Here is a 19,208-nt window from a genome sequence, read left to right on the forward strand (position 1 = left end):
AAATAAAAAATATAATTATAAATACAACTACAAAGTCAAATAAATAAGGATAACTAAAAAATAACACAAATACTATATGTTTAGTTTGTATCTGTGTTATATTTTAAATAATTATTGAATATTATAGGTTATAATCTCAAAGTAGTACTTTTTAATAAAAATTATCTGTATTGTATTCTTCAAAAATATAAAAATATTAGAGAAAACGTGACCAAGATAACTCAACTTGAATGTGGGAAATGTTTACTTATTTTTCAATTTTTAATGTAATTTTATTTTTTCTAATAAACAATATATTAAAATTTTAGTATTTTATTAAAAATATTATATTTAATTTCATATTTAATTTCACTTATACTACACGTATGTCATTTAAAAACATATTCATTTTTTTTACACTTATTTTAGGTTTTGTTTGAAATTGTTTTGAAATAAAGTGTTATTTGATATTTTTAAATAATATTTTGATACGATATTTAAAAATAATAATAATATATTTTTATTGAAAACTTTATAGAATGAATACATTTGAAATTATTAAAGAAGAAACATAAATAGATCATAATAGATATACTTTTATAAATATATAAATGTAAAAATAAAATTGTATTTTTTTTATCAATTTAAATTCAAATTAATATTATTTATCTCCAAAATTTTTAATAAAAATATATTATTTTCTTTAAAAAATAAAAACTATAAAAATATTATTTAAATAAAAATTTAAATCAATATTAATCAAATTAAACCACAACCAAACCAAAGAATAAATATAATTTTGTACTATTAAAAACAAACTTCTTTCTAGACATGGGACCAAAAAAATTTGCATATTATCATGAAAGAAGTTTACTTTTAATATCAAATTGAATATTTTTAGTGTATTTTCTTATCTTTTAATTTATAATATTTTAAAAATAAAATAATACTATTAAATTTTGTATGAAAAATAAATATCAAATATTAAATATAACATTGAAAAATAAAATAGATATAAAACACACACCCACACCCTTTATTTTAACATTTATATAAAAAAAATGAATTTGTTTATTTAATATTTTGTTTTTTAAGTATATTTTCATAAAAAAAAAAAACAAATCCTTAGTATTTTTAATTTAAATATTTTTTATATCATATAGGGAAAATATAATTATAGTATAAATTTTATCTTTTATATTAAATTATTAAAACTTTGTAAATATATAAAATATATATTGAATATATAAGCATATATTAATATTAATAGGATGATTTAGTGAACACGCCCTAAATTTTTAATGAACTTCCCATTATTGTCTAACAATGATTATATTTGTTTATATGATTGAAAGAAAGATCTAGACGCTACCAATGGCAGCTAGCTACGTACGCTGTAACTCTACAGCAAGTCCGGGACCAAAGAACCAGGTAGATCTCCCAACCATCAGGAATATCTTTCTGATTCTGGCAGTACAGGGAGCTCCAGAGGATTACTCCGAGTTTTGTCTTCTTCCCTCTCAATTTCTGAGATAAGAACAGTCGTCTTATCGAATCACGACACCACATTGCCAAATCATTTCCATGGAAGCCCCAAAACGAATCTCTGCCCCTTCAAACACTGAGTAGCTGCTGCATATTTATTTCTGAACAGAAAAAAAAAAAAAAAACATAGCCCCGTGTTTATCTCCCAAAACCGCCTTGAATTGAAACTGCATTGACCAATTTAGCAGTTTCTGATCGATAATTGCACGGATTTTAGTTGCGTGGAAGTTTAATTTCTTGTGAATTTTCGATTTGGATTTTGGTTGGGAGGAAGGCGGCAGAGATGAGTTTCAGGGAGGAATCGGACGATGGAAGAGGGGATTTGAGGAAACCCTTTCTGCACACGGGGAGTTGGTACCGAATGGGATCGAGGCAGTCGAGCTTGATGGGGTCTTCTCAAGCAATTAGGGATAGCTCAATTTCAGTGCTGGCTTGTGTCCTGATTGTGGCCTTGGGGCCTATCCAGTTTGGTTTCACCGTACTCAATTTTCTTCTGCTCAGTTATCTTCCAAATCGAAGTTAATTTTTCGAACATGTTTGGGGATTTGGTGTTGCTATATGCCGATTATGAATTAAATTTGAAATTACGTCCTGTTGGAATAGTTTAGTTAATCTATTTGATGCTTTCATCGAAATTGAGTTGGATTAAGCTGTGTTGTTGATTCGTGTTTGAAATCCTGGCAATGCTCATTTAGTTGAACAACAATGGCTGAATTATGATCATTTTCTTGGTCATGTAGTGTGGATATTCTTCGCCGACACAATCGGCTATTACAAAGGATCTTAAGCTTACTGTCTCACAGGTTAAGGATTTTGTATGCTCTTGGTTTCGATTGTGTCGAATTTATTGTGTATTATGTGATAACTCAAATGGTTATTGCAGTTCTCTTTGTTTGGTTCGTTGTCGAATGTGGGAGCTATGGTGGGAGCAATATCTAGTGGTCAGATTGCAGAGTACATTGGTCGAAAGGGGGTTGGAATTTAATTCATTCTTTATCTTCTTACATGTCTTTTATTTCGAAAACTTTGGTTGTAAACTCATAGTTGGGATCGAATGTGTCGATATGCAGTCTTTAATGATAGCTGCTATTCCCAATATCATTGGCTGGCTTGCAATATCGTTCGCCAAAGTGAGATTTCCCTTTCCAAATCACATGGTTTTTAGTTATTAGTACATTGTTTCCTTCGATGTGGGATCTTGATTCTTATCATTCTCGACGAATGCTTGTTTAGGACATTTCATTTCTTTACATGGGAAGACTGTTGGAAGGGTTTGGTGTTGGCATAATCTCTTACACTGTAAGAATGGTGCTTTGTGTAAATACATTAGCAGCGATAAGATCCTAATAAACTTATTCGACTGCTGTCTCCATTTCCATTTTGTTGTTATAGGTGCCTGTGTATATAGCTGAGATAGCACCTCAAAATCTTCGAGGGGCTCTGGGCTCAGTAAACCAGGTTTGTTGAGTGTTAAAAGTAGCTTATTTTTGTTTGATTCTTTCGTGAAACACATTACTTAATTGTGCATCCTTATATATATATATATATATATATATATTTGTAGCTCTCTGTGACAATCGGGATCCTGCTAGCATATCTCCTCGGGCTGTTTACTAGTTGGAGAATTCTTGCTGTTCTAGGTAAAAAAAGTCTTAGCTAAATTTCTGCTCCAAGAATTCTTCGCATCCCTGTGACGATTTGCTGTTGAACTAAATTGGAAAAGTGTATGTTTTTTACTTATGTATGTCTGCATTACATTCTTAGGAATATTGCCGTGTCTGATATTGATACCTGGCCTCTTTTTCATCCCGGAATCTCCCCGGTGGTTGGTGAGTCGATGAAGAAATATATATAATTCTTTTTCTTTTACAGTTTTAGTTAAATAGCAACGGTATACGAGCAATGGCATATGTTTCCATCTGTAATTTAGGCTAAAGTGGGAATGACCGATGACTTCGAAGCTTCATTACAAGTTCTTCGTGGATTCGACACTGATATTACTGTCGAAGTAAATGAAATCAAGGTTAGTTTAATCCCATAGTTGTTGTTGTTGTTCATAAGTCCTCCCAATTCATTCAAACAATGTGCCTTTGATTTCGAATATCTATTTTCTGCAGAGATCTGTAGCTTCAACGAGCAGAAGGACGACAATTAATTTTTCAGAGCTCAAGCTAAGAAGATACTGGCTACCTCTAATGGTTTGTAATCTTTCGAAAACCAGATATCACTGCTCAAAGTATTCAATCTCGATTTTAAATAGCGTCCTACATGTGACCTCTCCTCTGTTTCTAATCTTCGGGTGCAGATAGGAATCGGATTACTTGTTCTACAACAGCTAGCCGGAACAAATGGCGTTATATTCTACTCCACAACCATATTCGAATCTGCCGGTGCGCGAAGCAGCTCCATTGCCATCCATTTTATGTTGTGATTTTCAATCGACGTGTTATAATTTAGTTACTTTCTGAAAACAGGTATTTCGTCAAGCAATGCTGCAACTGTTGGCGTCGGAGTTATTCAGGTCATTGCAACGGGAATTTCGACGTGGTTAGTTGACAAAACAGGGCGACGGATTCTTCTAATCGTAAGTGACACAAAAAACACATCGATTGCATTTTTTCTCATCTGGTTTTTGTCATGATCGCCATTTTTCGTGATGTATGTATTTCTTCTCCAGGTTTCCTCCTCCGGGATGGCTTTCAGTCTCCTCATTGTTGCGATATCATTCTTTGTAAAGGTAAATGATGGGATCATACACCCCCCCCACCACCTCTTTGTTCATCGTAAATTTTTTGATGATCTTGCAATTTGAAACTGTTCAAGGGCATGGTAGCGCACGATTCTTCGCTCTACGACATATCGGGAATCTGCTCGGTAGTTGGAGTCGTGGTATGTCTTCTTCTTACACACACTCGATGATCTTCGATTGCAAAGGTTTGTTATTTTGTTCGACTAAGTTGTCCCCGTTGCAGTGCATGATCATTTCTTTCTCCCTCGGAATGGGACCGATCCCCTGGCTCATAATGTCCGAGGTACATCTTCCTTTAAAAGATTCTGCCTTCCGATATTCGAGGTTCAGACAACAATGACAAACCCAAGAATGTAATGATGGATGATTCATTTCTTACATCTCAGATTCTTCCCCCAAAAATCAAAGGCCTAGCCGGCAGTGTCGCGACGCTCGCCAACTGGTTCTCGTCGTGGATTATCACTATGACTGCGCCATTGCTGCTTGATTGGAGCAGCGGAGGTTCGTTTGTTCGTTCCAATTCTTTATCAAGAAAATTGCAAACTGAATTCTGTACATATAACCAATTATCACTCGTCTTATTTATTTTCTCCGTGTGTTTTGATCATATGCCTTAAAAAAAAATCGTTTTTCTTGTCCCCGGTCCAAATTCACATGAAATATGGTACGGGACAATAAAAACAATTTTTTCTTACGAGGCATAAGATCAAAACACAATCGAAGAAACTATACAGCACGAAAAAATGATAATTCGCCATACAATTGACCCGTAAATTTTGAAGAACAAAAACACTATATAACCGGATGCGAGCTATATTGTCTGGTACAAAAACACAAACAGATCTTCGGGGTATTCGGACAAGTTTGATGTTTTGTTTGTTTGTTTTTGAACAGGAACTTTTACACTCTACACTGTGATAAGCACAATGACAGTAGCATTTGTGACCATTTGGGTTCCAGAAACCAGAGGAAGAACTTTAGAAGAAATTCAACAATCCTTTAGGTGAAACAAAGGTACATTATATCGATTGATCAATCGATCATCTTCTATGGTTTTTTTCCTTTTTGCACAATCCTAAGTTCCCCATGATGTCTTAGATCCATTCTTTTCTTTTCGACAAATCCATGAATTGAATTCATACCTACTGCTGGAGTTGCAGGCTTTGTTTTCTTACTTGTACTAAGAGGATCGAACTTCTCGGGGCGTAGCATATATATATATATATATATGTGTGAAAATGTTCGAATTTTAGCTCGTTGTATGAAATTCATTATATTCTATTCGATGATATACAATAATGCAGTTTAATAGAGTACCGTAAAATACTCTCTGTAAATTTTATTGCATCGTTAATTTTTATTTAAGTGAAAAAGTATTGGGTGTCGAAAGAGATTCGTTATGACATACTATCTCCTTGAAAAGATAATGAGAAAATATTTCGATGACCGAAGTAGAATTAGTTATTCAAGTAGAATTAGTTATTCGATATAAATAATTATTGATATGATATTTTGAAGGTAATTTTTTTTCTTTATATGAAAATTTTGAGTTTGATTTAATGTTTTTTTAGAAAAAAAAATAAAAATGGAGAATAGTGTAAAATCAATTGGCATGCATGCATAATAGCCCATGGCGGCCATGACTGTATAATATATATTATTTGAAGAAGTCACCTACATTAAACACTGTATAATATATATATATATATATATACATAACTATTAGTTCAATAATTTAGATTGTATACTTATTTTGAATAAATGTTGCTCACATAATTAATAAAAAACTCTTATTATTATTACTCTCTCCGTCCTACGTACTATATTCACGTTATCGTTTCTATCCGTCTCACATTTCATATCAATTTTTTTTAAAAAAAAATGATTACACTTTAATATCATTTTAAACTTTTTAATTTTAATTAAATTAATTAGTTATCTTAATCTTAATTTATAATTATTTATATTATATGATAATTATTTTCAGTAATACATTTTACATTCTTCCTAAAATACCACCGTAGCAAACACGGTACGAGGGAGGGAGTATTATTATTACAAAACATTAAATTGGTCTTTTAGAAATGTTTTGACCTAAGAATTGTAAAATAATATTGTATTTGGATATGTTTTGAAATTTTTATTTTTTTTTCTGGAGTGTATTATTCATGATGGGCTTGTTCCTTTGTAATTTTTTTTTTTTATTTTTTTTCCCTAATTATTTAAACTGAAATTATTTCATTTGTGGTCATAATACGGCATAATAGATATTTGTTTGACTAATTATAAATTACTACAATTTACAAGGGAAAGGAAGAAGCCCATAATGAAGTTTTCACATACTATTAATTGATAATATATATTTTTAAAATATTAAATCAAAGTATTTAATCTTTAGCTACAATATTAAGTTAAATATATTTTTTATTTACAAAATATGACAAATATCATATTTTAATTTGTAGTTATTTACATCTACCAAATCAAAATAAAATGACCAAACTACCCTCCCTCATTTTCCTGGCGTAAGTGTGACCGAAGGCTTTCGAATACACAGCAAAGTTCAAACATATATGGCTCATTGATGTTTGACTTTTGACATCATCAATAATTAATTAATTTATTTATTTTAATATAATAAAAATAATATATATATATATAATGAAATTTATAAAGGCTGTGTTTGTTTTGGGATTTGGATTTTGAATTGGGATTTAAATAGTAAAAATTTTGAATTTGAATACTTGTATGATGTGATATAAATAGGTGTTGATGTGATGTTTTGAATGTAAAATTGATTTTTAGTATAATATAAAAAACGAAAAATAGGTATTTGATTTGATATTTTTTTGAGGAAAATTTTGGATGAATAGTAAAAATTTGGATAAAAACCTTCAACCGAACACACCCAAAATATATTAAAGCATATTAAACATGATCACGTTGTTAAAATATTTGAATAAATGTGTAAATATACTGAATTATATTACTCCTTTCGTCCCATAAGTAAATATCTATTTGCTTTTTGCACGTAATTTTAGAAATATTAATAATATATTGGGATATAGTAGGAATAAAGTAAAAATAACTAAAATAACCTTATTAGTATGTGTGATATAAAGGTAATGATATTTGTGTAATATATTGTAAGTTATAAGGATATATGTAATGTTAGGTAGACAGTACAGTTACTAAAAAAAATGAATACTTTGTTATGACACAGACTAAAATGAAAAAATAGATGCTTTGTTATGGGACGGAGGGAGTATAATTTTTTTGTACACATTTTGAACTATTGAAATATAGTTGTTATGGGTTGAATTTCGCCTTCTACGGTAAATTGGATTTGACCGGTTGGAAGATCCTCGTGGTGCGTATTCATCAATATACTATTATTTTTTAATTTACCATTAAATCTCAAATCACTCCTTTTAATGATACAGAGTTTTAAATATTATGTAATATGTAAGTAATTATAAAATATATTATTAAAAATAATTATAATTTAATAAAAATATTTATAAATAAAATTAAAATAATTAAATAATTTACTTAAAATAATATATATTATGAATTTTAAAATATTGATTAAAATGTATAATTATATTTTTTTTAGAATATAATTTATTTTTAGAATAACATTAATTTTTTATTTTAACTATAAAAATATTGTAAATAATTATATATATATATATATATATTGTAGTGTCTTATTATCGCGTAGATTTACAAATGGAAGTCAACATTCGGGATTCAACGCAAGCCGCAGTCCATTTTCGGCAACAAATCAAAAAGTCAACTTCACTAAATCCGACTCTATAAATATTCGACGCTGCATCATTTTAATTCTGCAAATTATTAATCCAATTCTCATACAACCTTAAACATTGCATCAATGGCCGCTATCCTGTTCTTCATCTTGGCATTCATTTTTCTTCTTCTTCTTATCAAGCATTATTTCCAGGCCCGACAGCGCCTTCCTCCAGGCCCGAACCAATTCTGGGCCCTGGCATACATTCCTCAGCTGATCTACAACCCCCACATCGCCCTCCAGGCCCTGTCCAAAATCTACGGGCCTGTAATATCATTACAGCTCGGCCGGCAGCTCCTGGTGGTGGCGTCGTCGCCGGAGACGGCGAAGGCCTTCTGCAGAACCCACGACAGGGCATTTTCCGGCAGGCATTTGCCGGCAGCGTACCGGAATCTTCCAGGGTCCCTGGACTCGTCCATCCTGTTGTCGGACTGCGGTCCAGCCTGGAAGCTCCTGAGGTCCCTGGCACAGAGCGCCCTGTTTTCACCCAGGGCCATGGAAGCCGGCGCTGTAGTGAGGAGGGAGCGGGTCCGGGACCTGGTGGAGAACCTGAAGTCCAGGGAAGGCGCCGCCGTGAATTTGGAGGACATGATGTTTGCCACGCTGGCGAACATTATTTCCAGCGGCCTGGTGTCAGCGGACCTGTTCGATCTCCGGAGGCAGGCCGACAGCGACTACGAGAAGGTGATGGCTCTGGTGCATGAGTTGATTGAGAAGATGATCACTTTTGGTTTTGTCGATTATTTTCCGGCGCTGAAATGGATCGACTTTTGGAGTAAGAGTAGGGCTGAGGAATTGTACACCGAAATTAAGGATATATGGGGAGCCATCATCGCTGAAAGAAGATCGGGCAGCCGCCGCTCCGGCGGTGGCGATAGTGGTGGAGATTTCCTCGACATTGTCTTTTCGGACACAGCATTTTCCGACGATCAGATCGCCAATTCTTTAGTGGTAGTCAATAAATAAAATATTTTTATGTTTGATCATTTCAATTAATTTTATATTGCAATAGCCATTAATCTTGATTATCCTTGCTCTAGTTGTTTTGATTTTTGCATTTGACATTTAGGCATTACTAATAAGACAATACGAATCTTACTAAGGTCACCAGCAAATATCCTACGAACAAATCCAAGAGACGTCATTTTTTTATATATTTATAATTTTGTATCGCATGTTTGATCTTGTACGGAATGTTATTCCAGGAGATGCTAATAGCGGCTACAGATTCAACGACAACAACAACCGTGTGGCTAATGGTGGAGCTGATCCGAAACCCGGACAAGCTGACCCGAGTCCGCGCCGAGCTGGCCGTCGCAGCCGACGGAGACGGCGGCCTGAGCGAGTCGGGCGTGTCGGCTTGCAGCTACTTCCAAGCGTGCATAAAAGAAACTCTGCGGCTGCACGTGCCGGCGCCGCTGCTGGTGCCCCACCGGGCCTTGGAGTCCCGGGAGCTGGAGGGGTACGTGATCCCGAAAGACAGCATGGTGGTGGTGAACTCGTGGGCAATTGCGAGGGATCCGGACATCTGGGAGGATGCCACGTCATTCAGGCCGGAGAGATTCCTGGGAAGCGGATTCGGAGTCGGAGTCGGGTATAGAGGGACGCATTGGGAGTATATGCCATTCGGGTCGGGTCTGAGGATGTGCCCCGGAATGAGCGTGGCGGTGAAGAACGTGGAGATGGTGGTGGGATCGCTGCTGCATCATTTCGAGTGGGGGATGCCGGGCGGGTCGGACCCCGCGGGTATGGATATCCGGGAGAAGTATTATACCACTCTCAAGAAGGAGACGCCGTTGCTGCTCGTGCCCACGCTCAGATACCATAACATTAATTTAATTAATTAATTAATTAATCCCTGAGATTCACATCTAATTTTATGTTGAACTGTGGCGAATTATCTTTACATCTTTGTTTTCTTTATCCAATCTTTTCACCATGTAATCTTCAGTAAATATATATATATATATAATACTAATTTAGTCCATCAAATTTATTTTTCATTTTATTTTTTAATTAGTTTGTTAAATTTATAATTATTAATTTAGCAAAGTTAAAAATATTATGTTCAAGTTAATATTTATTTATAATAAATATTATTATTTTTATTACATTTTTCTTTTACTCTTTTTTATTTTAACTAAATTTTTAAAATTACTTTCAACTATTTCTTTATTTATATTAATATTTTTTTTAGTCACCGTATCAAATTTAAATGTACTAATTTTACTGAATAGATAGAGTATCATTTTTTTTATAAAATATTATACTCACAATAGGTATTTAGAATAATTGTATTTAAAATAAATGCATATAATATTATTTTATTATATTTTACATGAGTGACGTTGTTTATAGTTTTAAAATATAATTTCATATATATAACTAAAAAATTAGAATATGTATTTAAATATTTTAAAATTTATATTTAATTAAAATATATACAATAAATAAAATATATATTAATAATAATATAACTTAATTTTATAAAAAAATGAATTGTTTTAAATATATATATATAAATATTTATTAATTAAAAAATAGATAGTAATAGAAAATTTTGAATGAATCTTATAAATTATTTATTATATACTTAACTAATTAATTTATATTTGTTTAATACTTTATATTTTATATGAATATATTTTATTTAAAATCGAAATGTATTCGTTACTTTTTAACATATTAAAATAAAAAATATATTAATTATTATAAGATGAAAAAAATCAGTTATTATTTAAATAAAAAATAAATTAAAAATTAAGACCTATTCACATTGTTGTGTTAGTGTTATCTAGTGTGCATTTAAAAAATAGCAATCGATATTGACATTTTACACTTAAAAAACTAAACGAAAACTAAAAAATCTTTTATTTTTGTATATATAAATATATGTAAATTTAATTATGATAACTATTGATTTAATACTCCATTTGTCCTAATATATAAACATTTCTGTTCCGTTCCAAAACAATAGTCTCATTTCCATAAATTAATTATATCACCATAAAATTATTCCTATTTTTTCATTATTATTATACAATTGTCACTACTTTTTACGCTAATATACTCACAAAGATAAAAAAGTAATTTATGTTTACTTTCTACCGACTACCAATATAATACCAATATTTTTAAAACTCCTATCCAACTCAATAAGACTATACTTTTGAGACGGAGGGAATATAATATTATTATTTTTGCCTTAACTTATTTGCTAGCTTGGGGTCCGGCACTGTTTTTATGTGATATGATTTTGAAATTTGTCTATTTTATTTTTACTCTTTATTTGTAATTATTTTATTAATTGTATTGGCAAGAGTAAAGAAAATCGTAAATATTTTGAAATATTTCAATATAAATATAATAATAGTAAACAAAAAAATTTCTTATAGTGAGGATAAATCCAAAAAATATTAAGTGAGATGATTATACATATAGCATGTTTTTTATTTTTATTTTTTTTCTAAATTCATTAATAGATTTGAGTTGACATTGTATAAGATTTAGGTTTTGGTTACATAAATATTTCCAAAATATTTAGTACTATTTATAATAATAGTTTTTTAAAAGATATTATACCAAATTAATTTTTAAATCTCACAAAATATAATTTCACATACCTAATTTTTAATATTTTTTAAAATTTCAAAACTTGCAAAATTTTTATCTAAACGAAACCTTAATTCCGATTATGACACAAATTATTATCACACCAATAGAAGCTGACCATGGGTAAAGCCAATATTTAATCTAATATATATATATATATATATATAATAAAATAAACTGTTTTTTCAGTCTCGTAAGTAGAGTCTGTAGCAAACTGATCTCATAACTAAAAAAAATTCGTTGTTTTAGTCATTCGGCGCCGGAGACGCCTGCGTGGCTCACCGGAGGCTACGTGTCCCCAGGTGTCCCGCCCGGTCAGCGACACCTGGCGGACACTTAGATATTATTTTATTTTTCATTTTTTTAATTGGACCAAATAAAAAAATTAAAAAAGACAAATAAATTTTTTTAAAAAAAATCCACGTGTTCGCTAAGTGTCGCTGACCTGGCGGACACATGGTCTCCAGCGAGCCACACGGGCGTCTTCGGCGCCGGAGGACTAAAACAACGAAAATTTTTCACTTATGGGACTAATTTGCGATATACTCCACTTACAAGACTAAAATAATAAGGAGGTTCGGAACTAAAAAACAGTTTACCAAAAAAAAAAAAGCAAAATATTACAACTAATTCATGCCGGTTTCAACAATATCACGTTATCGCATATAACAATATTTTTATATTAAATGATATTTTAGCTACTATAGTTACATATATAATTATTTTAATAAATGACTAAAATAATAATGAATATAACTCTAGAAGACTAAAAAGACGTTTATTTCTATTTTCTAAAACATAAATAATTACCTTAACGTTTTATCTTCCATTTGTAACTCACATTGCTATTTGCATTGTTAATAATACTTATGTTTTTCTAAATTATTACTTTTATTATAAGTTGAAATTTTGAACAAAATTTTCAATAATTGCATGAATAATATGAGAGAAATACGATGACTACTAAAGTCTAAACGAAATAAAAGATCGATAAATGTCAATAGAATGAAAAGAATTCAAGAAATTGAAGCCCAAATATTCAATTTCAATTAAGATTTTTTCTTTGCATTTTAAGTATTAAATTAATCTTCTTTAATTTTTTTAATTCCACACATTTAGTTATAAATTCATTTTTATTAACTTCCAACTATGACAAAAAAAAAAAAAGAAAGTAAACTTCACAAAAATCAAATAAAGACATACATATGAAAAGAAACAATAATAACGACATTAATTTGATTAAAGCAATTAATTAATCATCTTCTTCATCAACCATTATATGTTTTTTCTTTTTTTCCCTTTGGAAGCTTCACAAGCTTCATGATCATGGTCATGGAGTGACACTTCTCCTCTCACTATCTTGAATTCGGTCTCGGCTTCTGTCTCGACATTTTCATTTTCTTCGATGAATTGCTTGTAATAGCGTTTCATGTCTTCGGGAGTTTTGTCTCCGCCAACCACATTCGCCAAATTTTTCCACCTGTCCGGCGTGTCCTTATCGAACACCAACAATGCAACCTCGAACACTTTCTTTTCAAACACACTCCAAGTTGTGTTCGACGATCCCATTTCAATTAGTGATGTTATTCTTTTATTTTTTTGTTAGATTCAAGATGGAATGCATTGTGACACGTTTCGATGATTTATAGTCGAGAAAGTTGCTATTATTAAACAAAATATTGTTAACGGTTGAGACTTCTTACATTTATTCTTCTGCAGTAAGAGATAAAACGAGATATGTATAGATAAAATTAAACGGCCGGGGCGAGAGAATTGATGTATATATGGATTAGAACAAAGCTGCGATTGCTTATCTGGAATTAATTCAAGAATTTATTAGAAGTATAACTTTATATTTCGATGTAGCTGGAATCAATAGTAATATTTAAAGAAAAAAAAAATATCACAATTGATTTGATTTTTTAATTTCTTCAAATAAATTTAATTTACTATGCCGTGTAAAAAATTTAAAATTTTTTTATCCCAATATATTTTGAGAGTGCTTGTTTAAATTTAGGGTGTGCTTGTTTGGGGGTTTGGATTTTGAGTTGTGATTTGAATAGTAAAAATTTTGAATTTGAATAGTTCTGTGATGTGATATAAATAGGTGTTGATGTGATGTTTTAAATATAAAATTGACTTTTAGTATAATATAAAAAATGAAAAATAGGTGTTTGATTTGATGTTTTTGGAAGAAAAAATTGGATGAATAGTATAAATCCAATCCAATCCCCCAAACAAACACACCCGTGCATTATTGTATTATTTGGTACTTTTGAAGATGATAAGTGGTTAGTTTTTGTTTAATGCATATAAAAAGATTTAATTATTTGTTTTAAATACTCCATCAGTCAATTTTGAAAGTATACATTTATTTATAGCGTGAAATTTAAAAAATAATAATATTTAATTATAATGAGTAGTTAAAGATGGTGTACACATAATTTTGCATTTTTTTTTTTGTTAAAAATAGTGATCCGACGGTAAAATATGATATTCGTAAAACAAGTGAGATCATATAGTTACTAAAAAAAAATAATTATTATTTTATAATTGGACAACCAAAAATAAAAATACGTATATTTTTTAGTCATGTGAAGGCATGTTAACTATTAAGTTTGGGATTAAAATAAGTCAGATTGTTTCTATAAAATTAAATTAGTAAATGTAACTATTATTTTGATCTAAAATATCTTTAACTTATATGATATATAAAGTTAATATTAAATTAATTCTTGACGAATAATAAAATAAATTTTAACTATAATATTATTATATCATTTTTTTTTACCTATTCAAGACTTTAATAATTGAAAGTAAATAACAATATTCTCCAATCTAATCACATTAATTAAAATGCAGCATAGTTCCTTCAATAATAATAGTTCAAATAAAAATTTTAACCAAAAATTTTACTAAATACTTAGATTTGGGTAAACTGTTTTTTAGTCTCGTAACTGGACCTCCTCATCATTTTAGTCTCGTAAGTGGAGCTTGTCGCAAACTAGTCCCATAAGTGAAAAAATTTCATTATTTTAGTCCTCCGGCGCCGGAGATGCCCGCGTGGCTCGCCGGAGGTGACATGTCCGCTAGGTGTCGCTAACCTGGCGGACACGTGGATTATTTATTTATTTTTATTTATTATTATTTTTAAAAACTTATTTTTAATTTATTTTAAATTTTATTTGTATTTTTTTATTTGGTCCAATTAAAAAAATTAAAAAAATGAAAAAAAAAAATCCACGTGTCCGCCAGATGTAGCTGACCTGGCGGACACGTCACCTCCGGTGAGCCACGCGGACGTCTCCGGCATCGGATGACTAAAACAGCGAAAACTTTTCACTTATAGGATTAGTTTGCGACAGGCTTCAAGATTAAAATGATAAAGAAGTCCAGTTACATAATTAAAAAAAAATAGTTTACCCTAAAAACATTGGGCTACAACTCTTGCCAAAAAATTACTCCACCGGTTTTCAAACAGAAGTAAATAATTTTTTTTACTAAAAATGATGAAATCCAAAGATATCATCGATAAGAACGAAAACAGTGTGTCTCTAATCGGTCTTTCTTCTCTCCAGATGTTTAATCTTATCTTCACACTGCCCGGCAATCTTTTTACCTGAATTAACTCGAAGATAAGACAATGTCATAAATTTAAATAAATGCGGCAAGAGCGAAGCCCTCGCCCGCCGCTATAAATAACGGCCACAACCCCGACGATTTCCATCGCAACCTAAGTGAGTTCCAAACATCGTCGCTAATATCATTAATTAAAATCATTATGGCGTCGAACACTCCATGGACTCGCCACGAGAACAAGTTGTTCGAGAATGCATTGGCCGATTATCGACATGACTATCCGAATTGGTGGGAAAAAATTGCCAAGGCTGTCGGGGGAACCAAGACCATCGAAGACATCAAGATTCATTACCAAAAGTTGGTCGACGATATCGCGGATATCGAAGCGGGGAGGGTGGAATTGCCCGATTACGAGGGGTATGAGGCGAAGCAGCACGAGAAAATAGAGAATGAGAAAAAATAAATCGGTATTATTAATTTTTTATTTTTATTTTTTTGCTCGTACTATAATATTTTCCGATAAAATGTGTCTATGTCTTAAAATTTGTTTTTTTTTTTTGGGCTAGTAGGAACCTCAAATGATTGAAGGCATGGAGCAAGATGAGAAGCATGGAATGCTAATCCTTGGAAATTTTCACTTCTTGATTTCAAGGGAAATTATTAAATTTAAAAATTAAAATTAAAGAAAAGGAATTAAAAAAAAAAAAAAAAAATCCTATTTGCATGTTTTTATTTATGTTATTATTGCAGTTGATGTTGTAAGAAGCTCCATGCTCTATTTTAATGAATGACTATATGAGTATTTTATATTACTTATTGCAGTGTTTTGGTTTGCTAACTTTCTTTTTTTTTTTTTTTTAAATAAAAAATATTCTATATTTTATTTTCATAATTATATATAAAAATATATATATTATTGTTTAAGAAAATATTCCGCCCAAATTATTATTATTATTTACAACACCAAAATTACATCACCACCCAAACAAAAAGGCATCTAATAAATAAAATAACTATACTATTACCTCATGGATTATTCAAATTATAAAATTAAACTTATTTTTTAAAAAAATCAATACAACGGTCACATATTTCAAATATTTATGCATTGTGTTTAGATATATTGAGGCCTAATGTAATACTCCCTCCGTCCCATGTAATATGAGTGTATTATTATAGACACGGAAATTTAAGTAAAGTATAATTAGTAAGTAATTAAGAAGTGTATTAGTAAAAATAATTATAGATTAAGATTAAGATAAGTAAATAGTTTAATTAAAATTAAGAAAATTATACAATTTAAAATTTAAAATGCGATTAAAGTGCATAGTTATATTTCCAAAAATAGAAATGACAAGTTACGTGGGATGGATGAAAATAGAAAATATGGACAAATTATGTGGAACAGAGGGAATATATAGCTAAGTCCTTCAATAACTTCACAAGATCAAATCCTGTCCGTCTAATTGAGGGTTTTAATCATGACCGTTCATTCTGTTCTTTAATATTCGCGAGAGAGTTGTGGATTTTCGATTAGATTTTCTTTCCAACGGATTAGCAAATAATAAGAGTGTTTTAAAAAAAAAAGAAAAAAAAACACTTTAATTCAAAAATATTAATATATCACACATATTCATTATTTTTATATTTTTTACAGAGTTTTTTTATATATTACATCAAAAAGTATTTATTCAAATTATCTCACAATAGCGAAAACATTCCAATACCCTCCCAGTCTAGTAAGTAAAATATCAGTTTCTTTTTTGCACGTAAATTTTTTAATATTAGTTTTATATTAGTTTGTAGTTTAAAAGATAAAATATTTTTATGAGTATTACGTAATATAAAAATAATATCATTTGTGTAATTTATTGTAAGTTTTAAGAGTATTTATTACGTTAAGTTTCCTAATTGGAAAACACCTACAAATCTCCAATTTTTGATCAAATCAAAAAAGATTTCAAAAGGGAGTAATAAAATTTTGATATAATATTTTAAATAAAAAATAATTTAATAACATGATGTTTGGATAGTGTCTAAAATATTTAAAAATATATATAGATTTACAATTGATAATATATTTGAAATTATATGTACTATAGTACTTCTTTCATCCGCCTCTAACGTTACATTTACCTTCTGCGTCATTTTACTTAATATTAAAAATATTTTTATATTTGCGTAATTTTTTTGTACAAATGTCATTATATTAGTATACAAGACACTAATTAAATGATTTTTTCAATTTTTTTTTTTTAAATTTATACTATGTTTTGATATAATACTTAATATTCAAAGATCAACGTGCAAAAAGTAAATGCGATCTTTCGAGCCGGACAAACAAAAAGGTAGAACGTTAGTTTGTGGATGGAGGGAAATAAAAAATTTATTGACTTAATTCCGAATTTAAGAAAAAAAAAATTGAATTACCATACGGCAAAACAATTTCATCGCTAAATATATTATATAAAATACGATGAGTCTGAAACTTATTTTAAGGCTTGAGTTCGGGTCTAAGCCCGAATTTTTTAATTTTAAAATTAAGTAAAATATTTGATGTAATATTTTATGAAAAAAAATTAATAAATATAAGATATTTTTCGAAATAAAAGTTACATCTAAGGAAAATATTGATTAATAATAATTTCCTAAAAAATGAACAATGCAATAACTATTTATTTAATTCACTCTTCAACATTACCTAACAACATTTCATTCATATCATAGTCTACATTTCTGCATATACTTATGTCTCAATATTATTTTCAGATTCCCTTTCAAGAGTAGCAACAGCTTCATATGCAGCCAGCCCATAAACAGGGACAACCTTGTTCCCTATCAAAATGACCTCATCCTTAATCTCCGCCGCCGCATCGCGGCAATCGTCGACGTTGTCCGTGCTCGCGATCAGTAGATCGTAAGTCGCGGTCTCGTACTCCTTGGAATCCTTAACTTCCGATAGAGCGCTCGAAAACGATCTCAGGATCAAATCGTAGGATGTTTTGCACCGTTGGATCGCATCCATCGAACCCGACGCCGCGTCCCGTTTCGCGAACATCATGTTTAAATGCACGTGCGTATTTGTCACGTTTGAAATTCCCGCCTTCATGATCGCGATCGATAGATTGAACAAATCTTGCGCGGATGACACGATTTGATTGTCCGATTCGAGGATTTCGACGCAGAGTTTTGGGCTGAAGTTATGACGGCGTTGATCGCAGAGCCGTCTGATCAGCGGAGGAGACGACGCCGAGATTTTCGACGAAAATAATGTTGTAAGAATAGAGAGTAAGAGGAGAATTTTAGAGATGGAAGTGAGTGAAGAAGACATTGGGGATTTGGTATAGTGAGAGTTTATGTAATAAAATGGTTTTGGATATGTTTGGGAAAATTTTGTTTTGATTTGATTTATATAGAAGGGTGTCTAATTTAATTGAAATTATTTCAAATTTGTGACAGATAAGAAAAAGAAATGTGGAAAAATTTTGAAATTTAATATGGGAAAGCCTAATTTATTGCAAGGCTGTCATGGATTTTATTTCAATAATTTTTTTTGGGGTGTAGTAATTTAGGAAAGTAAGAATTGAGATAGGGCTGTGGATTTGAAACAGTAAATTAATTTTATTATTATTAGAAAAAAGTGGTAGATATTACTTTAATATTTAGGAGATATTTACAAGATATACCATAAATATTTTTACAAAATAATATTTTACAGATATTTGCTCAAAAAGTATTTTGGGTTATACTTTTGTATTGTATATTTTAATCTTTTTCTAAAAAATTAATTTACATTGCATACTTATTTTTACTTAATTTATGATTTAATATTATTTTTACTTCAAAATCTTGAAATTTGATATTTATACCTATCTCACTACATTTATAAGAAAAATGTTATATTATAATTCAACATATATTATATTATGACTC

The 19,208-nt window shown here is 30.4% G+C and overlaps 2 protein-coding genes across 2 annotated transcripts; both read left to right on the forward strand.

Moving 5' to 3' along the window:
* Positions 1–1,487: 1,487 nt before the first annotated feature.
* Positions 1,488–5,589, forward strand: LOC127257428 (sugar transporter ERD6-like 6). Its single transcript, XM_051283847.1, has 17 exons — positions 1,488–2,002; positions 2,265–2,327; positions 2,408–2,497; positions 2,595–2,654; positions 2,758–2,823; positions 2,917–2,982; positions 3,089–3,164; positions 3,289–3,353; positions 3,455–3,547; positions 3,642–3,722; positions 3,830–3,914; positions 3,999–4,108; positions 4,202–4,261; positions 4,348–4,413; positions 4,497–4,556; positions 4,660–4,774; positions 5,168–5,589. The coding sequence occupies exons 1-17, from the start codon at positions 1,808–1,810 to the stop codon at positions 5,278–5,280; spliced, it is 1,464 nt and encodes a 487-aa protein (XP_051139804.1). The 5' UTR covers positions 1,488–1,807; the 3' UTR covers positions 5,281–5,589.
* Positions 5,590–8,143: 2,554 nt separating this feature from the next.
* LOC127257384 (probable (S)-N-methylcoclaurine 3'-hydroxylase isozyme 2) lies at positions 8,144–10,064 on the forward strand. Its single transcript, XM_051283776.1, has 2 exons — positions 8,144–9,035; positions 9,290–10,064. Exons 1-2 carry the CDS (start codon positions 8,169–8,171, stop codon positions 9,929–9,931), a joined length of 1,509 nt encoding a protein of 502 aa, XP_051139733.1. The 5' UTR covers positions 8,144–8,168; the 3' UTR covers positions 9,932–10,064.
* The last annotated feature ends 9,144 nt before the right edge of the window (positions 10,065–19,208 follow it).

This window comes from Andrographis paniculata, unplaced genomic scaffold, assembly GCF_009805555.1.
Source record: "Andrographis paniculata isolate CXL003 unplaced genomic scaffold, ASM980555v1 Contig57END, whole genome shotgun sequence".
Taxonomy (NCBI): Eukaryota; Viridiplantae; Streptophyta; class Magnoliopsida; order Lamiales; family Acanthaceae; genus Andrographis; species Andrographis paniculata.

Coding starts and splice junctions, on each gene's coding strand:
- LOC127257384 (XM_051283776.1), top strand. CDS start 8,169: ATGGCCGCTATCCTGTTCTTCATCTTGGCATTCATTTTTCTTCTTCTT. Junction 9,036..9,289: donor AGATCGCCAATTCTTTAGTG/GTAGTCAATAAA, acceptor ATGTTATTCCAG/GAGATGCTAATAGCGGCTAC.
- LOC127257428 (XM_051283847.1), top strand. CDS start 1,808: ATGAGTTTCAGGGAGGAATCGGACGATGGAAGAGGGGATTTGAGGAAA. Junction 3,354..3,454: donor CGGAATCTCCCCGGTGGTTG/GTGAGTCGATGA, acceptor TCTGTAATTTAG/GCTAAAGTGGGAATGACCGA. Junction 3,723..3,829: donor GATACTGGCTACCTCTAATG/GTTTGTAATCTT, acceptor CTTCGGGTGCAG/ATAGGAATCGGATTACTTGT.